Here is a 19,164-nt window from a genome sequence, read left to right as displayed (position 1 = left end):
AAAGGACTGTACCACTTGGTACCCATGATATCTCTCTGTTGCTTTCTCTGGACGCTGAAGACCCTGGTCATCTCATTTTCCCAGAGTTTTGTGCTGAATTTTCCTTTTGCTCCCTTTCTGCTTTTGTAATGAAATTGCACAGCATTATGTTTCATAGTGCTCAGTCCACGGGTTGATATTCTCATAGTTTGTATTCATTATCACCAACCATAATAATTCAAGTGCTGGTCTGTCCTGTGGAGTGTGACTTAGCAGCCCCTGATTTTGCTGTATATCCTAGCTGTTTGAGCAGTGCCTGTAGTATTTAGTGGAAATGAAGTACCACTTCACAGAAAAGAAGATAAAATACCACAGGATTTAGTAGAGGGTTGGTTTGCAGTTCTAGCTTTTTGAATGGTCATATAGAATAGCTTTTCATAATTACATAGGAAATTATATAAGAAGTTAGAAGATAACAGAAGAAAACCTGATTTTTATTGCATTCTGTAGTTTTATTTTCATTCTAGATTTTATTCTGAAAATAAAAGGAAACATTATTTTACTTTTTAGTTGTGCCTTTCCAGTAATAGTTATAGTAGTAGTAATAGTAAAAGTAATAGTAGCGTGTGTGAAGCAGTGCATTTATTTGCTTGATACTGTCTTCTGATAATGGCAATCTTTTGTGAGAAGAGACTGCCACAGTTCCTATGCACCGTTTTCAGACACAGAGAAAACATTTTAAATTGTCACTAGTGAAAGAAACGTGAATCTTACTGTTCCATCTTACAGTACTTTCAGAGGCTGCCTCTGTGGCAGATGGAAAATGCATTGTAACTTCAAATGAAGTTCTGCCACTCAGTGAGAACAGAAAGTATTGGGTTTTGTTGTGGTTTTTTTTTTTCTATAAACCTCTTCTTTACCTTCCTTACAAATCTTTTTCAGCATGTTGCACAGCCTAGCAGATAGTTATTATCATCAAGCGCTTGGCAAGCATCCCCTGCTGTGTGGCAATCCTGTTTAGCTCAGCTGCTGTCAAGAAGGAGTAGTTTCCTTTTTTTTTCCATGTAGGCTATTTATGAGTGTATGTTAATGGTAAAGTAGCTCTACCAAGAATTATTAAAGACAGCTCACTGTTCATGAGCTTTGGCTGCTACTTACGTGGTCACTGTGTTCAATTATTTCTAGAAGTACTTCCAATCCATTCTGCATTTGCTTCAAAACACACTCATTTTATATCGTCCCACCTGTGTTCCTGGTGCATGAAACGTGCATGACATTACCAGATGTACATTCAGGCTGGGCTGCTGGAGCGTCATGTTACAGATGTGAAAGCAGCTCAGATGACAGAGCTGTGAATCTTAATGGAGCACAGAGTATGGTGGCTATGTGGAGATCATGTTTCTGTTTCCTGTCACAAAAAACTGCGTCTGCAAAGCACAGCAGTTGAGTGCTAAACTGTGCAGACTTCTCTAATTCTCTAAGTGTGCACGTGTAGAGCTGGTGGGTCAGAGGGACTATGCTTACTTTGTGGTAAAGCAGGTGCTTTCCCACATCACTCTCAGCATAATTTATTCTTTCATAAATGTCTGTAGTGTCTTTTTTAACACCTTGTAAGAAGAATCACATTTTAAAATGTTATTTCCGTGCTTTTTTCCTCTTCTCTTTTCATTTTTAGTTTTCATCTTTTCTTGAGAAGTCTATTTCTTTGATGGTAGCACACATGTATATTCACAGTGGGTTTTTTCCCCCTTGGAACTGACTTTTTACAAATGTCACTTTTTAATTTTAACTTTTGCAGTGAAGACACTGGGTTTCCTCCAACTGTGTGCCTCCTTCCTTCCCCCACCATCACTTCTCTGCTGGAATTAATTTGAGCTGCGCAGGTGCCATGCTTGCTTTAGGCCACATGTTCCATTATTCCCTAATGTCAATTTGTATTCTTTAGCCTTTATATTGGTTGATTTCAGTTCTGCTCCATGCACCATTGTTGCATCCTACCTTTAAATCTGCATATTGAATGCTTCTAGTGTTACAGTAACTGGTGTATTTCTGAATATGCAACATCTGCCAATTAAGCAAGTTCCATACTTGATGGTGAAGTGAATCTAAATGTCAGAAGTTGCTGTGGAGCCATGCCACAGTGGTGTCTGTTGCAAATTCCCATGATGGTAAAGATCTGAAGAAGGTAGACCAATCACCTCCATCTTCTTTATTGGCAGAGGACTCTGGCACGTTGTTTGGGGTCTCTGCTTTAAGAGTTCACTTCATGCCTTTTCACCTTTCATGAGTAAGTGATCATTAACAATGATCAAGGATTACTAGATCATCATTAGTGGAGAAAGATCTTTACTGGCAATGCTCCACTATTTTCTAAGAAACTCAGAGGCTGAGATTTCTACAGTGCTGATCAACGCCATCTTCACACTCAGTCAAGGCGATGAGGGTTTCTTTGGTGCTGAATGATGGGAGTCTGCAGATCTGTTAGCCCAGCTTCTCAACTCAAGCTGTGGCTGATGTTAAATGTTTCCCATTTGAGAAATGGGAAAGATCAAAGAAAGACTGGTTTTTATGTTGGCCAGAAAATTAATGAAGGGACACTGTGAAGGAATTATGCAATAATTTATAGTTCAGAGTAGATATTAGGAACTTTTCACCTGTATCTAACGATGAAAAGTACTCCATTAAACTGAAAAGCCATAAATTAAAAAACTATGAGATAACATTTTTCCAAAGTAGAACATTTGTAGCCATGACTTGTCTTGGCGAATAGTTTAACATCTTTGGAGAAAGTTTGGACATTTATGCATGTAACACAAGTAAAGAGTTCATTCAGAGAAGTTTGGGAAAGAACAAAAACCTGACCTTTGGTGATTAGCCTATTTAACTATTAAACTTATGCTGAATGCTTCATGGGGGAGGAGAAGAAATGAGAGAGGAAGAGAGTGGTTTTATTGACTATGGAGATCTTGCATCTTACTTTTCAGGCTCTGGCACTGGCCATAAGAACAAGGTCCTGGACTAAAGACTCAGTCATTCTGCTCCAGTCTGGAAGTTTTATATCTTTAGAATGTTCCCTCAAAAGCTAGTTTTGCTTGGAAAAGAAAGAAAGGAAGGGAAAAAAAAAAGAGGTTGTAATGCGGTGGAACAAACTAGGAAACAAGCTCTGATTTTGTGCAGTGGAACAAGATCTTGAGAATAGAATATGATGGTGTATTTACAAGTGAAGTGGAAACCAGTAGTGCAAAGTGGAAAGAGCACACACTGTAGGCCAGATATCCCCATCTCTCTACCGTATGTTCTCCAGAGTCTCTCATGTGGCTGAAATATAATAGTTCTGTTGTGAAATTTTAGCTGCTGTGATTCCCATTTGTGTAGTTTAACAGGAGCCAGCTCTCTGTAAGAAACTGTTTGTTTAAAAAGTTTAATGAAGAGACTGTTGCTATGTGTCTCCTGTAGAGCTTCTGGTGAGAGGGGAGCTGCAGCTCTCTGTGGAGGTATGGGAAAAGATGGGACTAGGGCTAGGGATGAAATGACATGGCAAGGGTTGGGAAAAACAAGCAAATTTTTTTGGCCAGATGGTGAAGAGCTCCAGTAAAGGCAACTGAGATTAACTAGCATCATGGGCAGGTACCAATAGAGAATTGGAGGCAATTGAGAGCAGAATCTCTTTATGCAGCAGTTCCCTATTCTACTGTGTTTTTGTAGTTTATCCAGAAAATGGGGGAACGTTACACAACAATGAAAATTAAAAAGCTACAAATTTAGCACATAGATGTGTCAAAGCTGCAGGGATCCTATTGGCTTAATAAGAATATCTGGTCTGTTTATAGTTTAAATACCATGCTACAAATGGTCTCAACCATTAGGCTGAGAAAAATGTAATAAGGAAATAGGGAATGGATCATCTAAAAGTAGCACATGTGATAAAGTGATTTAGTATTAGAGACATACTGTCTGAATATTCAGGGAGGCCTCAATCCTCACTAAACATATGGATGTACAAATTCTGCATACACCAAGATGGACATATACTTCTTTTTGGAGTTGCTATGTTTTTAATTTTTGTTTCTGCATAGCAGATACTGAAGAATGCTTCTACTTGCCAGCACCATCTCGCTGTTCTGATCACTGAAGCTGAAATTCATTCCAGTTAGTTGTTTTGATCACTGAAGGGGCTACATCCAAAATGTTCAGAACCAGTCCCCAGAACAGAGTATTTCCTTTTCCTAAGAGAATGCAAAAAACTTCAGAGAATTCTGGAGCTGAGCAAATGGACCTAACCATCTGGTTTTCATCATCTCCCACTTCAAAACAGCTCTGACTTCTGCTGTGCAAGAAGTATAGGAACTGTGTAGGACTCAAATGTCCTATTTGTGGGTGAATTCCTATCAGAGGAAAAGGGATGCTTCCGTCTGTATCAGTGATGTGGCCAGTTTATACCCTGTCAGCCCTTCTCATTTTGTTCCCAGAACTTAATCCATCTGTTGCTTTTACTAATTAAAATTTGCGCTGGTACACAGTGTGCTTTCCTTAGATGTTATACTATAAAACTTAGCTGCATTCTGTGCTTGTAGATGTGCTTGAGCTATTCTCACATGCAATGTTTCTTTTGTTATGTGGTGTATTTTGCAACAGCTTAAGGTTCATCAGGCATTCAGTCATGCTATTTAAAAGCTCTCAACTCATGCAGCAAAAGGTATTGATGAATGAAGTACAGGAGTCTGAAATGGATCATCTGTAATGGGCCAGGATCCGCTTGTGCTGCACAATTGTGGCTATAGTATTGGTTATTCTCTCCCCTGTCTCTTTGCTTTGACCCTCTTAGTTGGCTCTGGACTGTTCTGGGCTGGAAACTTTTGTAACTTGGTGTTTCTCAACTTCTCAGCTGTGCGATGGGTACGGCCCAGCAGGAGAGTCTGCTCCTAGGTGTCCATCTGATGAAGGTGTATCTGTCATGCTGTCAAATGGAATGTTAACGTAATGCATGATCTGGCTGTGTATCCTGACTTGCACGCATGTAACATGCTGGTCTTATGGCCATCATGTAATTGGGGTTGTGCATAGTGACCACATGAATGGAGATGGATCGTAGGAGAAGGAAGGCTGGTGCACCTCAAGGTTTCATTCAGACGTCCAGCCTGGTCTGCAAAGGGGATAGAAGTACTTCTGGCCCCATTATTCTGAGATGGTGTAGATAATGATCTAGATGTTACTGTGTTCATTTGAAGATCTGTGGCTTGTGTACACACAGGGTGTCTACACACAATTATTTTCATTATAGATATGTAATGCTTAGTTGGCATGATCATACATATCAGGTAAATGTTACTAGCTCTCCACTCAACAGAGTTTTCATTGTATGCATGATAAGTGTAATTCTCCTAATACTAATTAGGATTTGTAGTTTGGGAGCAGAAAGTAATTTACAGTAAGCTCAGTTTCAGATATTGAGTGTTTGAAAGCTCTGTTTTTAGAGCAGCTTGTGTTAACTTTAGAGCGGTGCTTCTGCGTATCATTGCTTACACATCATGGATCATAGGTGATGTTCTTTGTCTTTTTGGGACTGGCTCTGCCAACTCCGCATATTCAAAGCCAGGCTATTAGAATCGTATTTGTAAAATATATAGTTAACTTAAATTGAAGAAATTGATGATTTAGTTACATTTATTGTGCACTTTTGTATTTCAGACCAAATAAAGAACTAAAGGCTTCTTTTTTTGTTAGACAGTGTGCTAGATTTTGCTCCATGTCACGCGATTGAGGTTAAGATTTTGCATGTTCTATGCCTTTTGATCTTTCTGATGATTACTTATTGTTGTGCATTGTAGTCTGCTAGCCTCTGAATTGTGTGAGTGTGAGACTTGTATAGAGCAAAAATAGCTAGAAACTTAGACATGCAGTGTTGGAGAGATGGGAAACAAAATTGGTGTGTAAATGAAAAATGGTTTAGAAGGAAAGAGGGGAGAAATGCCTCTATACTTTGTGCAGGCTTCATTTCTGCACCAATGATTAGGAGATATATAGATCCCTTGCTAATTTTTTGTCCACAATGAACAAAATACAAAAATATTTTTTTTAAGAGCCATGAATACATTATTCAAGCTGTGAGTTTGGCTATGTTTTAAATTTTCCATAAAAGTAGAAATGAACTCAGAGAGCCCTCATCTGCTTACTTCCAAATATAAATTGGCTATGATTTCTAAGACTCCAGTTACACAAAATACATGCTTTCCTTAGGAGAGAGTTTATTCTTCTTTTTAACACTTAGGGACACAACTTTTACAGGGAATAACTAAAAATAGTGTAGGTCATATTTCTGAGAGCCAAGCTAAGGTGCTTATTGATGATTAGAATATGTTACTAATAGTGTGATTTTACATGTAAGCACATTAACAGATATTCATAAGGGGACAGAGCAGTAGGGGCCAGCTTTCTGAAGAGATTCATGTGCCACAACCTGCAGACCATCCCCTGTGGGATTTGCAAATCCCCTGTGGGATTTCTGTGACTTCTGTGGACAAACAAACACCTTAAGAAGAAGAAAGAAACAAACCAAACAACAACAAACCACAGACAAACCAACCCCCCCAGTACTAAATGGTGTCAGACTCCTTCAACAAAATGGTGAAGTCAGCACCTTGCAGAACAAGGAGCTGGAAAGAGAAGCTCATTTTTCCTGTCATCCTAGCTGCACGAGGACATGGGAGTGTAGTCAGGCTCCAGTGTGTAAATGAGCAGTGGTCTGAACAGAAAAAAGGCATTTGATATTTATTAATATTTGGCAGACTATCTGAACAAGCAGTCAGATTCATAGCATTAGAGGTGCAAAGTGTTAGAAACCTTTGTCTGCCTATGCTGATATGTCCTGTAAAGCCTGCCTTGAAGTGGTGGTGTTGGACCTCACCATGCTAATCAAAACAAGAAATGAAAAATAGGGTGATTATAATGATGTTGCTGTTACCTGACCTACACTATACACCATCGGCTACAGTCAAAAAAACACCCTGATGCTTAATGGATGTAAACAAAGTACCTGTTTTTCAAGGGTGTATGGTTGAGAGCAGGTAAACTAACCAGATATATTGTCACTTAAGTCATCGACTCAGAAAGCAGTCAAAAGGATAAATACTTGTAAAAGAAGTATGGGTAGAAGGAAGCCCATCACTAATTGAAGAAATAAACTGGAGTGGCAGGTCAAAAGCTGATGCCACGATGAATGCCGAAGAACCTGTCTAGATTTGATTAACTTGTGCATTTTGGTTTTTTTAAGGGGAAGTCTTTCCTGATTTATGGAGAGGTAGCCAGTCAACTCGCTGCTTCAGCAAACACCCACATACGATGCATAGAATAGCCACAGCTGTAGTACAAGTGCAGGAGGGAGTGGGCTCTGGGTGGACCCTCTCTGAGACCTTCTCTGGGCTCAAGCAGAGCTGTACATTTTCAGAGGTAACCTTCTGCTAGGGCTCTTTGAGCCAGTAATGATATCTCAAAGGTTGCTTCTCCAGTGACAGCAGTTCTTCTGTTGGCCTGCCGTGCTACCCTTTACCCTATGTTAAACCACCACATTTACCTAACGATTAGGTACAATTTACAAGTGTATTTGTAAGTGGCAATTCAGGCAGTCCATGCATGGTCTTTGTTTACTGTAAAGATACAATAACAAACCCTTTTTCTTTGACAGCAAAATCAATTTAAGAGATTTCTACCATGGCTGCTCATTGATCCTTGCTAGTGTGACTCTGAAGTGGACTAGAAAAAGATTTTTTAAAAATAATCTGGCTAAATACAAATAAAGGTTATTGGGTTTTATTGTTTTCTGTTTCTTTAAGTGGAGGATTTAAGCTCTGCTTTTAGTGATCTTGTTCACAATGTGGTTCCATAAATACTTGTATCAGTCTAGCCAGGAGTATTGGTTGGAACGTTGTGGTTTGTGGGCAGGAATTAGCAGCTCAGACACGTTTTCGGACTTGGAAAATGTTTGCACAAACTGCCACTGCTTGAAAAAGCTTTTAAGTTCTACCTGGACTGCACTTTCCTGCCATCCTCCTACCATTTACCCTGGGGTCAGCTGGATCACAAAATGACCTGGCTGAAATCTAATGTTGCACCAATAATGAAGTTGTTATGATGAGTTTTTACTGGATCATGTTCCTGGTCCGACTTAAAGTCCAGTTGCACAAACCTGAGTGCCAAAAGGAAGGGGCAGCTGGGTGCAAGGTTGCTTATCCACTTATGCAGTCTTGTTTGTCTCCTTTGTAGCATCCTCCTGTAATTTGTCTATTAAAGACATGAGTATAGTCAAAAGATCTTTTTGTCATTAGTGTTTGGTTTTAAGGTCATGCACCTACTCTGCATTCAGGATATGTATTGATCATTTAGGCTCAGTTAGCTAGTACATCACATCACAGCTTTATAAATATAGGAATTATGTTGGTTGATCTAAGCAAAAAATGGAATTCTTATTAATTTTAATTAACATAATAATACATGCTGCCAATAAAAGTAATATTATTGATTTAGCATTTATAGGAAGGTATTGTGAAAAATATTCTAAGCAACAAGATAGCCAGTACCTTGAGTTATGCTTTCTAAACCATCTTGTTAAATAAAATTTTAAAATGAATCCTGCCACCAAGAGTTAAAACATGCTCCAATGCAAGATCATTAAAATAAGATGTTCTGTGCAAAATATTTCCTTATTTGTGACAGATATTCTAGATTATTAAACCCATGACTCCTTGCTTTGTGCAATTAGCACAGAATAGGGAAACTTTTGTGCTCTGCTGTTGCTTGGCAGAGGTACTTGGAGCTCTGTAGCTTACTAAAGTTAATGAATAAAAATGGATTTGTACTTAAACTCTTAACTGTGCATAGCAAGGTTCTAGCATGTTATAAAATCTAAAATTATAGCAGAGCATGTGAGCAGCATTAATGAACGGATGGAGCTGCTTTTACTGAAAAGTAGGGGTCTTGACTTTGATTAAATAAAGCTTTAGTCCTGCAAATATTTGCTAGTCACTACGAAAATTAGTTTTCCTTCCTCAGAAATATGTTCTTTTTTCACTTCTGTTCTTCCAGTTTACATAGGCAATAAAAATAAATGATGTTACATTTGGTTATATTTGCATGATAAGACTGAAGGCAATGTAGTCCAATTAGACTGATCAAGTAGATGCTGGACGTTTAGCAGATGTTTTCTGTGCTGGAACCTAAGCATCCTGCTCCCAAACCACATTTTCTAACATGTTATAAGTAGGCATTAGCACCACTAATGCTTGCCATGAATTCAGACATCAATAACTGTATTTTGTGATGGTCCGGATGCTGTTGGTGTATTAAGTGTGATAAGGGCATTCCTTCCAGATTGGACCTGCCTCGCACACTTCCGGATCCTGGCTAGTATCAACGGGATTTAGCTGCTCATGCCATTTTGGGGGAGGCATAGTAACAAAACTGAAGGCATGTGAGGAATTTTTGGGTTAAATAGGAGTGAATTCAAGCTCTGGCTAGCATAAGAGCAGGAATTGAAGAATATGGACCGACACGCCTAGTTCTTCCGGGATCTGCACTTGGCTTGCTGGATGGTCTCTGGTTTTCAGAATGAAAGCATGATTCTGTAATGTACTTATGCTGTTTTCTCCTCGGATGATTTTCATCTTTCTCATTTTCTATAGACCATCTGAAAGCAGTAAATCAAAGATAAGTCAATATTTTTATTGGCAGGTTTGTTCATTGTCATCAGTTACATGCACAGAAGAGCAGAGAAGGCAAAAAAGCTAAAATCTTGTAATTGTTCATCAAGTAGAATATATTCCCTTTCGTTTACTTGTCTCAGGGAGGATGCAGAATGTTAGAGAAAAATCAATGTGTTATTAAGAAGATAAAAATCAGTGTGATCTTTTATGAGAGGTTCATATGTGAAATGGGGTTAGCCTTATATGATTTTTAAAACCCTGTAGTTTATTAGGGCACCCACAAGCAAAAAAAAAAAAAAGCAAGTAAGCACAAAGTGCATTTGCTGAACCATTTCATAACTGTTTGAAATGCCAAAACCAAAAAAGCCTTATCATAATTAAGAAACATAATGCTTACTTGAGGTTACAGTGAATAGCACATTCTACATGCTGTCATTGAACCCTTGTACAATAATTGAGCACATTGTATGTCTTGCACCTTCTAGCTAAAGAAGAGGGGTTGAATTCTCACTTGTTCAATTCTCACTCTAATGGATTGTAGGGAACTCAGCTGAGAAGTGGGTTGGTTTCAGGGCCTTTTTGTTAGAGGGGTGGAGTTTTTTTGTTGTTTGGGTTTTTTCTTTATGCCAAAGGTGATGAGTACAGAAGGAACAAGCAGGGTGGGAGCAGGGATGAGTGGCTGTTCCTCTCCAAATGGAGTGGCATGGCTACAAGATTCCTCTTGTTTTCTAGGTGTTGTTTTTCTGGGACTAACCTACCCATCTACTTTCTAAGGAGCCTGAATGCCATCCCTGATTATATGGTTGACATCTCCAGTGTGGGAACTGCGATAAGTTTCTTGATGCCCATGTATGCTTATGTCCAGCCCCCTCTCTGCTTGTGTTTAGGTTTCTGTACTTTTAATTTAAAGGTTGTTGAGATTTAAGTAATGTTTCTGATGGAACTTGAATGAAGCAGTTATGAGCACGTTTGGAAAACTGATGACAGTTCTGGGAATGACTTGGGGGAATCAGCAACTGCTGCAGGAGAGGTTAGCAAAGTCATGTGTGTGTAGCGCTTACTGTCAGTTGTTCAGCTATAGCAGTGTCTGTGCTATAGGAGGTGAAAAGAAAGCAGAAAGATCGATACCAGACCAGTCCATTGACCTGACTATCACAGTGGGCACACTTTGCATCAGATCAAGGATGAGGACTAAGGATTTTGCTATTCTTTGTTTTTTTGTAGTACGTGGTAACTGTGGTGGTTGGCAAAGGGAGTGTCAATGCCAGCTGAATGTTCACCTTAAATTCCAGATGTTATTTTGGTTTGTGGCTTTCCAGATAGGGCATATTTTGAGGGTGAGGAGTGGGACTTTCTCTGTTGTCACTGCAAGTTGCTGTTCAAGCACAGGCTGTTAAGTCCTCTGGTAAACAGTTCATGTTCTTGAAGTAAAGGCTCATGCCCTTAGGATTTAAGCAAGTAGATCAAGCTTAATTCCTGTTCCTGCGCATTAAACCTGCGGTATGAGGGAGGTGGGCAGTGATCAAGCATGTTGAGACAGGCAGATAAAAATCCAAAGAAGTAATGTATTAAAACTCTTTTCACGTTTGGCATCAGCATTGCTGTCCACGCTGCCTCAAGCAGCTATGAGGTGAAGATCGTGGGTTTGTATTCTGTATTCTATTTTCTTGCCAAGCGGGGTTATAAGTGAGGGCACTGAATTAAAGACAGCTGATGATGTGTGTTCCTGGCAGGTCATGTGCTAATCTCACAGGCACAGTTACACCCAAATGACTGTTGAAGAACACCAGCTACTGGTAATTCCACTACCAGTATTTCTACAACCTCATTTTACTGACAGCATGCCACCCACACAGGCTCCTTTCCTTCCCTGTGGCCAGGGACTTGGCACGAAGGTCTGGTGTAGTGAATACTTCCAAAATACTGGTCGTCAGCCGTTCTGGTGATGTTTGCATTGCCTGCATGTGGGATTGCAGCACTCATCCGGTAAGGGTCTGCCATCAGGCATTGCCATACTGCCATGAACAGGTCTTGTATCTTTCAATCCTTTAATTGGAAGGATGTTGGAATTTGGGTTGGTGGTGCCTGCAGGACAGGACTATTATACCATTCAGCAGCAGCATAACTCTATCATTGAACCATTTCTATTCATTTTCCTGGTAGTTTTCCTATGTCTGTATCTGTCTATGGTGTCCTGTCTTACATTTTGATGAGGAGGATTTTGGAGTAGTGGAGTATGGTGTTGGTTGTTTTTTTACCCTACATTCTAATTTCCTTTAAAACTGACTGTTAGCAATTAACTTGCTTTTCGTGTTATTAGTACAACTGAAAGAATTAAACACACTTTTTACGCACAAGATAAAAATCTGCTTTAAGCTCTGACATTAAGGGTCCCCCAAACAGGATTTGTGAGCTGTGAAAGCTGTATCTTGGTTAGCTGAAATCAAATGAAGTAATCTTGGCAAACTATGTGGTATGGGAGAAATTCTTAAGCTGTGAAAAATTGATTTAATATTTTTTTACTCTCATTTAATTGCTATCAGAGGTGACCACTGTCATGAGTTACTTGGCCAACCTGCCTGCTCTTTCCCATTGTAGCCTACTTTTATTCTGTCAGTCTGAAAGCCATAAAATTAATTCTGGTCACTCACGTGTGAAATTCAGCATTGCAAAGCAGTCAGCGTTAAGGCTGCATACTCTCTAAAACCTAGGAACAGTCTTTACATAGGATGCAAAGTGCATGGCCCTGAATTTTTGATCCACACAGTTAATAAGATTGTATTTTCTGATGTGGCTTTGTGTGCACAGGTCATTTCTCCCACTTTGTATATAATATAAAATATTTGCTCTGTTCCTCAAAATATAGTCAGTTGTTAAACCAGGGAATAATGCCTGGGAAGGAGAGTGAAGAAGTCTAAATTAATAGTCAGGAACTTAATTTTAAACTGTTGAAATGATAGGGTGACACAGCATAAATATATGCTTGAGGATTTTGAAGCAGTGGAAATAAACAAGAAAATCAAAATAAGGACATTTCTCTTAAAATGAATAGGTGTTTGAAACAGTCTGGGCTTTGGGAGATGATATAATTATCTCTAATCTTGTTTGTTATTTATTGATAATATTGTTTCATGCCTGTGAAATATGGGGACAGATTACCCGTTGCTGCAGTTGTCATAGTTCCACTGAGCGAATGGAAACAGCTTAGGATCTGCCAAATGTTTACTTTCTGTTAGATGTAAAATCTCTCCATACTTTTAGCATAACACTGAACAGGATGTTTCTGTTCCCTCCTATTGAAGTGTATTGCCAGCATTTTTTTCATCATTTAAACCTGCAAACATGTTATGGGATTAAAGCATACATCTGGGTGAAGTTAATGTTCCCTAATTACATAGTGGTTCCCTTTATTTTCTTTTCTTTGAGTTTAGCCCCTCTTTCCATATGCAAATAAAGGTCATTTCTGCACTTCCAACACTGTCTTTATCGGTCTCTTTAAACGACTGACTATTTTTCTTTCCTTCTTTATCTTCTTACACCCTTTGGTGTCTACCAGTTTCCACCGTTTATTTGACTCATGCATTAATCTGTCTAAGAATCACATTGATGGATCAGCTTTTTTTTTTTCCCAATTGTTCTCCGTAACATTTCTCTAGGTCCTCCTTTTTCCTTCTCTTGAGAGGATGTCTGCATTCTAACCATTTATTACTTTATTGGTAGTGTCAACAGAACATAAGGAACTTTCTTTTTCTCTGATGGATTTGGAGTCTAGACAGTGTACAAACAGACTAAAGGATGTAGGCTACAGAAAGCGTGACTGATGGGAGAAGTCCAGCCAGTAGCTGTCCATACCTTGACTTTTGTTGGCTTTCAAAAATGTTTCTTGGGGAAATACTTTGTCCTGTGTTTCCTTATTACCAAATTTACACTCCTTAATAACATACATCTTCAACTTAGTGTATTGAAAACATACTTAGTGAAAGAATGAGAAAGGCCCTGTGAGCATAATCCTTCTTTTTTCCCCCCTCTCTTGCTTTTCTCTGAGATTCGAATCTCATATTCAGCCGAAGTCTCAGAACAGAGGTATTACAGCTTGGTACTCTCTTGTCTCCCAAATCTCCAAGGCATATAAATCCTTTCAGCTCTATCACCTCCGTGATATTGCCGACATACAACACTCTTGATCAATCCACTGTGAAAATTCCTGCTGCTGCCTTCTATTTCCTCCTGTTTGGAGTGCTGTAATTCACAGCTCTCAAGCACTTAACTGCTGTAGTACTCTGCAGGATTGGTACTAGTGCAGTATGCTATCATAACCAGACGTGTTTTGGACTGTGACTACCGTGTGCTTTAATTTCTGAAATCTGTGGTTACTTATTCCCTTCATCTGTATCTGAAAACTTGAATTTGTTGGCATGTTTTCACTGGGTTCCTCCTTCTAAATGAACTTATATCAATAATAGTTCATTGCTCCCCTGACCTCAGGTATAGTGCCATTCAACCTCAGCTCTGTCTGTTACAGTAAATTTTTCATTCCCTTTTAATTCCAGATTCTTTCCTCTTCAGACCAAAGCTTCCATGGTGAGAGATTAAAAAAAGGATGAAGTGCAAAGGACTTGAACAGGGGAAAAGATCATATTTTTATAAACACAAAAATTAATGCCACTTCGTTCTGCTGCCTGAGAGATGATTGAAGTACTTGAAGTTGATCACAATTAGACCTTCAAATTTGTATTGCTTTGAAATGAAGCATTTTTAAGTTCTTCATTATTCCTTTGCATGCACTGTTCAAAGTCTGAGAACTGCATAATTTACAAGAAAGAAAACAAGTCACTTAACATAATGGGCTAAATTTCTAACAATACCCTCGAATTTCACACCCGTAATTAATCACCCACGCTCAATTGCAGACATAAATGTTAACATTTACACATGCAACTGCGTGCAGGCGCAGGGAGACAGAACCTTTCAGTATTGTTACCCTCATTAGATTTCAGGCACAAGAAATAAATTGAAATTCTTAAAGGGCCAAGTGAATGACTGTTCCATAGCATCTGGGTGGCAGAGTACTGAGAGCACACCAGGCTTATGCTTTATTATTCTTTACGACAGAAATAACAAAGTACAAAGCTGGTGAAATATGTGTGTTGTAGTTTTGATTTATATACTGCTGTAAAGTATTTTTAGAGCTGGATCTTTGTTCTGCTGAAGTTGAGTGCAAGTTTTGCCTTTAACTTAACCAGAACGAGTGGTTAGGCTGCGGTCAGGAGTTGCCGCACATGACACCCTGTGATGCAGCCGTGGGATGCAAACTGCAAGGGCGTGAAAGAAGCATGAAGGGCTCTGCAACCACAGGGCTCCTGTTGAGGAGCTTTCTATTTGCAGCACCAGAAACTCTGGTGTAATGACCTTCAGTTCTCTGAGAAACCATTTGGGTAAAAGGGATGCATTGGAGTACGTGGCGCAATCACTGTCACAGCAATAATTCTTCTGAAATACAGCAAATCTTAAGCATGCCATGCAGAAGTAGAAAAGTCCACAGGGTGCTTAAAAACAAGCAAATGAACAAACAAAACCCAACAAAGAAAGAAACCCCAGCTAATTGAAATAACACACGTATCTTTTGGCCTGTCTGTCATTTTAAAATTCTGATGGAAGTAACTGGTCTAGAGTAAGTTTTAGTTTTATAATTTGCCTTGGCACTTTTTACACAGTTTCCCTTTCCCCACTTCTATGCTTTTCAGCCTTCCTAAGCCATGTTTTAATTCATTTCGTTTTAATTCAGTCCCAGTTCAGTATCTTAATGCCAAAACTATTCCTCTGTGGGCAAAGAAGTGAGCATGCGATGAAGGCACTGACTGGTCCTTAAGGCCATGTTTGTACCAGTAGGAGAAGCAGCCAAAGGCTGTTCTGGGGCTCTAAGGCCAAATGACCTGGCACAGCTTGTGTCCACGCAGCTAAATTCATTTACAACCCCGAAACAGGATGACCTAATCTAAATTTATTGCTAGGAATAGTCTCTGGTCTGTCCTCCTTGGTCTTTTTTGAAAGCATGCCTAAACCCATGCCAGACTGTACGGCTAGTCATGTGCAGATGTCTGTGCTTGATGGCTGTGGGTCTCAGTTTACCAACCTGGGTCAGATACAGGTGATGGCTAGCACAGGTCTCCTCTGTGATATCCCACTAGTTTTAACATTCAGGCTTTGCTGCAGTAAGGCTTCCAAAGCTCCATTAAGGTCTTCAGGCATTGTATTTGCACAGATAGGCTGATGGGAAAAATACAGGACTGATCTCTGAAGAATAAGTAAAAAATTAAACCAGCTGAGGAGGAGAAATCCTTTAAGTATCTCCAATAATGACAAATTGGAGAACTGAAAATGCTGGCTCTTCTAATGCATACTTATTTTTGTAAATTATTTTCTTCTGAGATCTTTGTAAATTTAAGTGAAAACTTTCACGATGGAACATGCTAGAGAAGAGCCAAACTCAGCACAAAATGTTTTATCAGAGATCTGTAAAATTGAAGGTGCAATGTGGAAAACTATTCTGTTTGTCAAATACTTATTTAACCAGACGACCCCTTGTCCAAAGAGCAAGGGTTTCACACTCGAGCATCCTGTTGACTGCTGATGAAGCAGCAGAGTGTGTCGCAATGCAGATGCAGCCAGGCAATGTTTACTCCTTGGCCCCACTGAAGATGGAGGGGGTGGTGGGAGGTCTCTGGCACAGCCCTGGCTGCTCAGGGTTGGGTCTCAAAGCTTGAGGATGGAGACCCCAGCCCCTCTGGGCAGGGAGCCTCTTCTAGTCCTGAATCATCTTCATAGCAAAAATATTGCCTTAGGTCCAGCCAGTACCTCTCCAGCCTCAGTTTGTGACCAGTTTCCCCACCTCCTACCCTGCATCTGAAGATGGAGCCTGGCACAGTCTTTCCAGTATCTTCCTCTTGGGTACTGGGGGGGTCCTATTAAATCCCCCCAAAGCCTTCTCTTCTCCAGACTAAACAAGCTGGTTGCCTCAGCCTCTTCTCACTCAGGGCTTATGTATATGGTATTGGCAAAACCTGTTGATGCAGTTTTGCAGCAATGTTTATAGGTTTTGCAACCTGTTTGTTAAAATATTTTAAGGGGTATGTTGACTTCTCTCTCCCCCCATATGTATAAGAAGAAGAATTCCAGTGCTAGAAAAAACTTTCAGGTATGCTCTGTATTAAGATCTACAATCAACTGATGGTTTTAAATTGTTGGAGTTTATGCTTTCTAGACCAGTCAGTGCCTTAATCACACATTCAGCTAAAGAACATTGACTCCCTGTGATTTGTGTAATGCTTTGAGAGTCTTCTAAAACCCAGCTGAGGGAAGGAGATGCAGCATGTTGAAAGTCACCTCAGGTTTTCAGAGGCTTCTGAAAGCATCTTGTCTATATCCAGCATACTGGTGTAGTCTGATCCACTGGTAATACAAGAAGACTGAGCATAGCTGGAAAGAAGGAGGAGCTCATGTGTTTCTGTCTGGAAATAGCCATTTTGTGCCTGGCATCAGGCCCCCCACCCCATGGCTACCATTGCCCTGCTACAGCCATAACCATCACCCGTTTAGGTTTTTTCTGCCACCCATTTTCCTTGTCAGCAGGGCTTAGTATAAATATATCTTTTCCCATTTGATGCCATGTGGTTGCAGAGAAATCTCTCTCTGAAGGAAGTCTTTCTTTAAAGTAGTCATTTACAACGTTGGTTTTGGATTTACAGCAGAATTCACACTGCTTTTTATATGTACTTCATGTAGCTGAAAAGAAAAGATGTTAGGCTTATTTGTCATTCAGCAGTTACAGCTGCATGCAAGACTACACTGACAAGGTAATTAAGTCTCTCAAAGAGACTTACTGCAGTCTGTACATCTCTTGCTTTGTGCTGTGCATGCACATGATGGTCACGTTTAGTTGTGTTGGTAGAGCTCTGGCTCCTTGGAGAGAGGTGTGGAGATTAAAACCCCCTACAGTCCTTAACTTGTATGGATCACTGTGCCACCAAGCCCTCTTTCAAATGCAATACTAAATTAAGCTCTGGGGAGTCTTAGAAAATACATTAGGTAAGAATGTCCTGCAGCACTTTTCTCATCTACGTGTGATGTGGTTTTCATAAGACCTACCTCCTCTGGTAAAACTAACGTGAAGGGAAAGTAGCTTAAGGTATGGCCTACTAACATGGCTTAATGTGTATGGCTTTTCCAGTCACAGGAAGAGCACTTGATTGAGATAATTATTAACAGATAAACAAGTAATGTTACAGACAGGTCTAATTGATCTTATATGCTTGGTGCAATAATTATACTCTTGGTAGCTGAGCCATTATTTTACAAACTGCAGACAGACAGCTTAGGTAGTAGAGTGTGTTTGTATTTATTGTGTGCATGCACATTTGCTCTTACAACACAAATAGGTAACTTTAAAGCAAAGTATCTGTGATTTTTGAATGAATGAGTAATAGTTTCGCTGGCTTCATTTTTTATCTCTGTTTCCTTGCAGGTCAAGGCAACAGATGCAGATGCCGACCAGTTTGGTGAAATTGAGTATTTTCTTTATGATGGATTTCATTATTATGAAAAATCCAAAGCCTTCCAGATTGATCCACATACTGGTCAGATCTGTGTGTCTCAAGACATTGACAGAGAAGGAGATCCAACCACTTACGATCTTTTAGTAAAAGCTACGGATGGGGTAAGTTTTGCCTTTCCATACCACCAGATTTGTGAAGGCCTTTACAAATTTGGATGTGCTGTATACTTTTAAGTGAGAATGTAATGAGTATGTAAATATTGCATGAATTTGAATAAAATCCCTTACCCTTGCAGAGATCAAATAGTGATGCTCCATGAACCATAAATTTGGACCCAAATTGATAAAATTGGCTGTGAAATCCCCAATTACTCCTAAACAAGTTGTTGAAAACCACTTCTAGGATGTGTTAGTCCCTGCTGATTTTCCTCCTCCTCTTGGAACCAGAGGACTTCAGGTTACTTCTGCTCCCTGCTTTCACGGTGACTGCAGCAGTAATAAACCAGAACCTTGTGCTAGAGCTGTGTGGCCACTGTGGGTGCCAGTGATTTTCCTGAATGAATTCCCCATCCTTTCTAGCTAGCTGATGCCACTGCTGCTGCCGTGGCTGTGTACAGCCTCCCTGAAGCAGCACGTCTGAAAGTTTTCCCACTTTACAAGATCTGGTGCGTGGATGTGGGTATTCATGGTCCAGCATGGGCTGCGCAGTTGTATGTGCCTGAAATAGTCCATTTCAGATCTGTTTAGCAGGGAGGGTGAGGAGATGTTTGTTGCGGTGGGAACACACTGAGATGCCTGAGTGTGGACCCTTGGTCTACCTGGTGCCACGTAACAGAAAATTTTGGTAGCATGACTCCTGAAAAAGACTGGAAGAAAATAATTCCTGGGTTCATTTTGTTATGAAAATATCCAAAGGTGATTTGCAACGAGAGGCCTAGA

General features: G+C 39.9%; 1 protein-coding gene across 1 annotated transcript in view; it reads left to right on the top strand.

Moving 5' to 3' along the window:
* The window catches only part of DCHS2 (dachsous cadherin-related 2), a 127,465-nt gene that overhangs the window by 29,230 nt on the left and 79,071 nt on the right, over positions 1–19,164 (top strand). The window contains exon 2 of the mRNA XM_075092414.1: positions 18,196–18,387. Coding sequence (XP_074948515.1) covers positions 18,196–18,387 — 192 coding nt within the window. The remainder of the gene's footprint in view (positions 1–18,195; positions 18,388–19,164) is intronic.

Source organism: Phalacrocorax aristotelis, chromosome 4 (genome assembly GCF_949628215.1).
Source record: "Phalacrocorax aristotelis chromosome 4, bGulAri2.1, whole genome shotgun sequence".
Lineage (NCBI taxonomy): Eukaryota > Metazoa > Chordata > Aves > Suliformes > Phalacrocoracidae > Phalacrocorax > Phalacrocorax aristotelis.
Note: the sequence above shows the minus strand (reverse complement) of the source record. Positions and strands in the feature narration are given on the sequence as shown.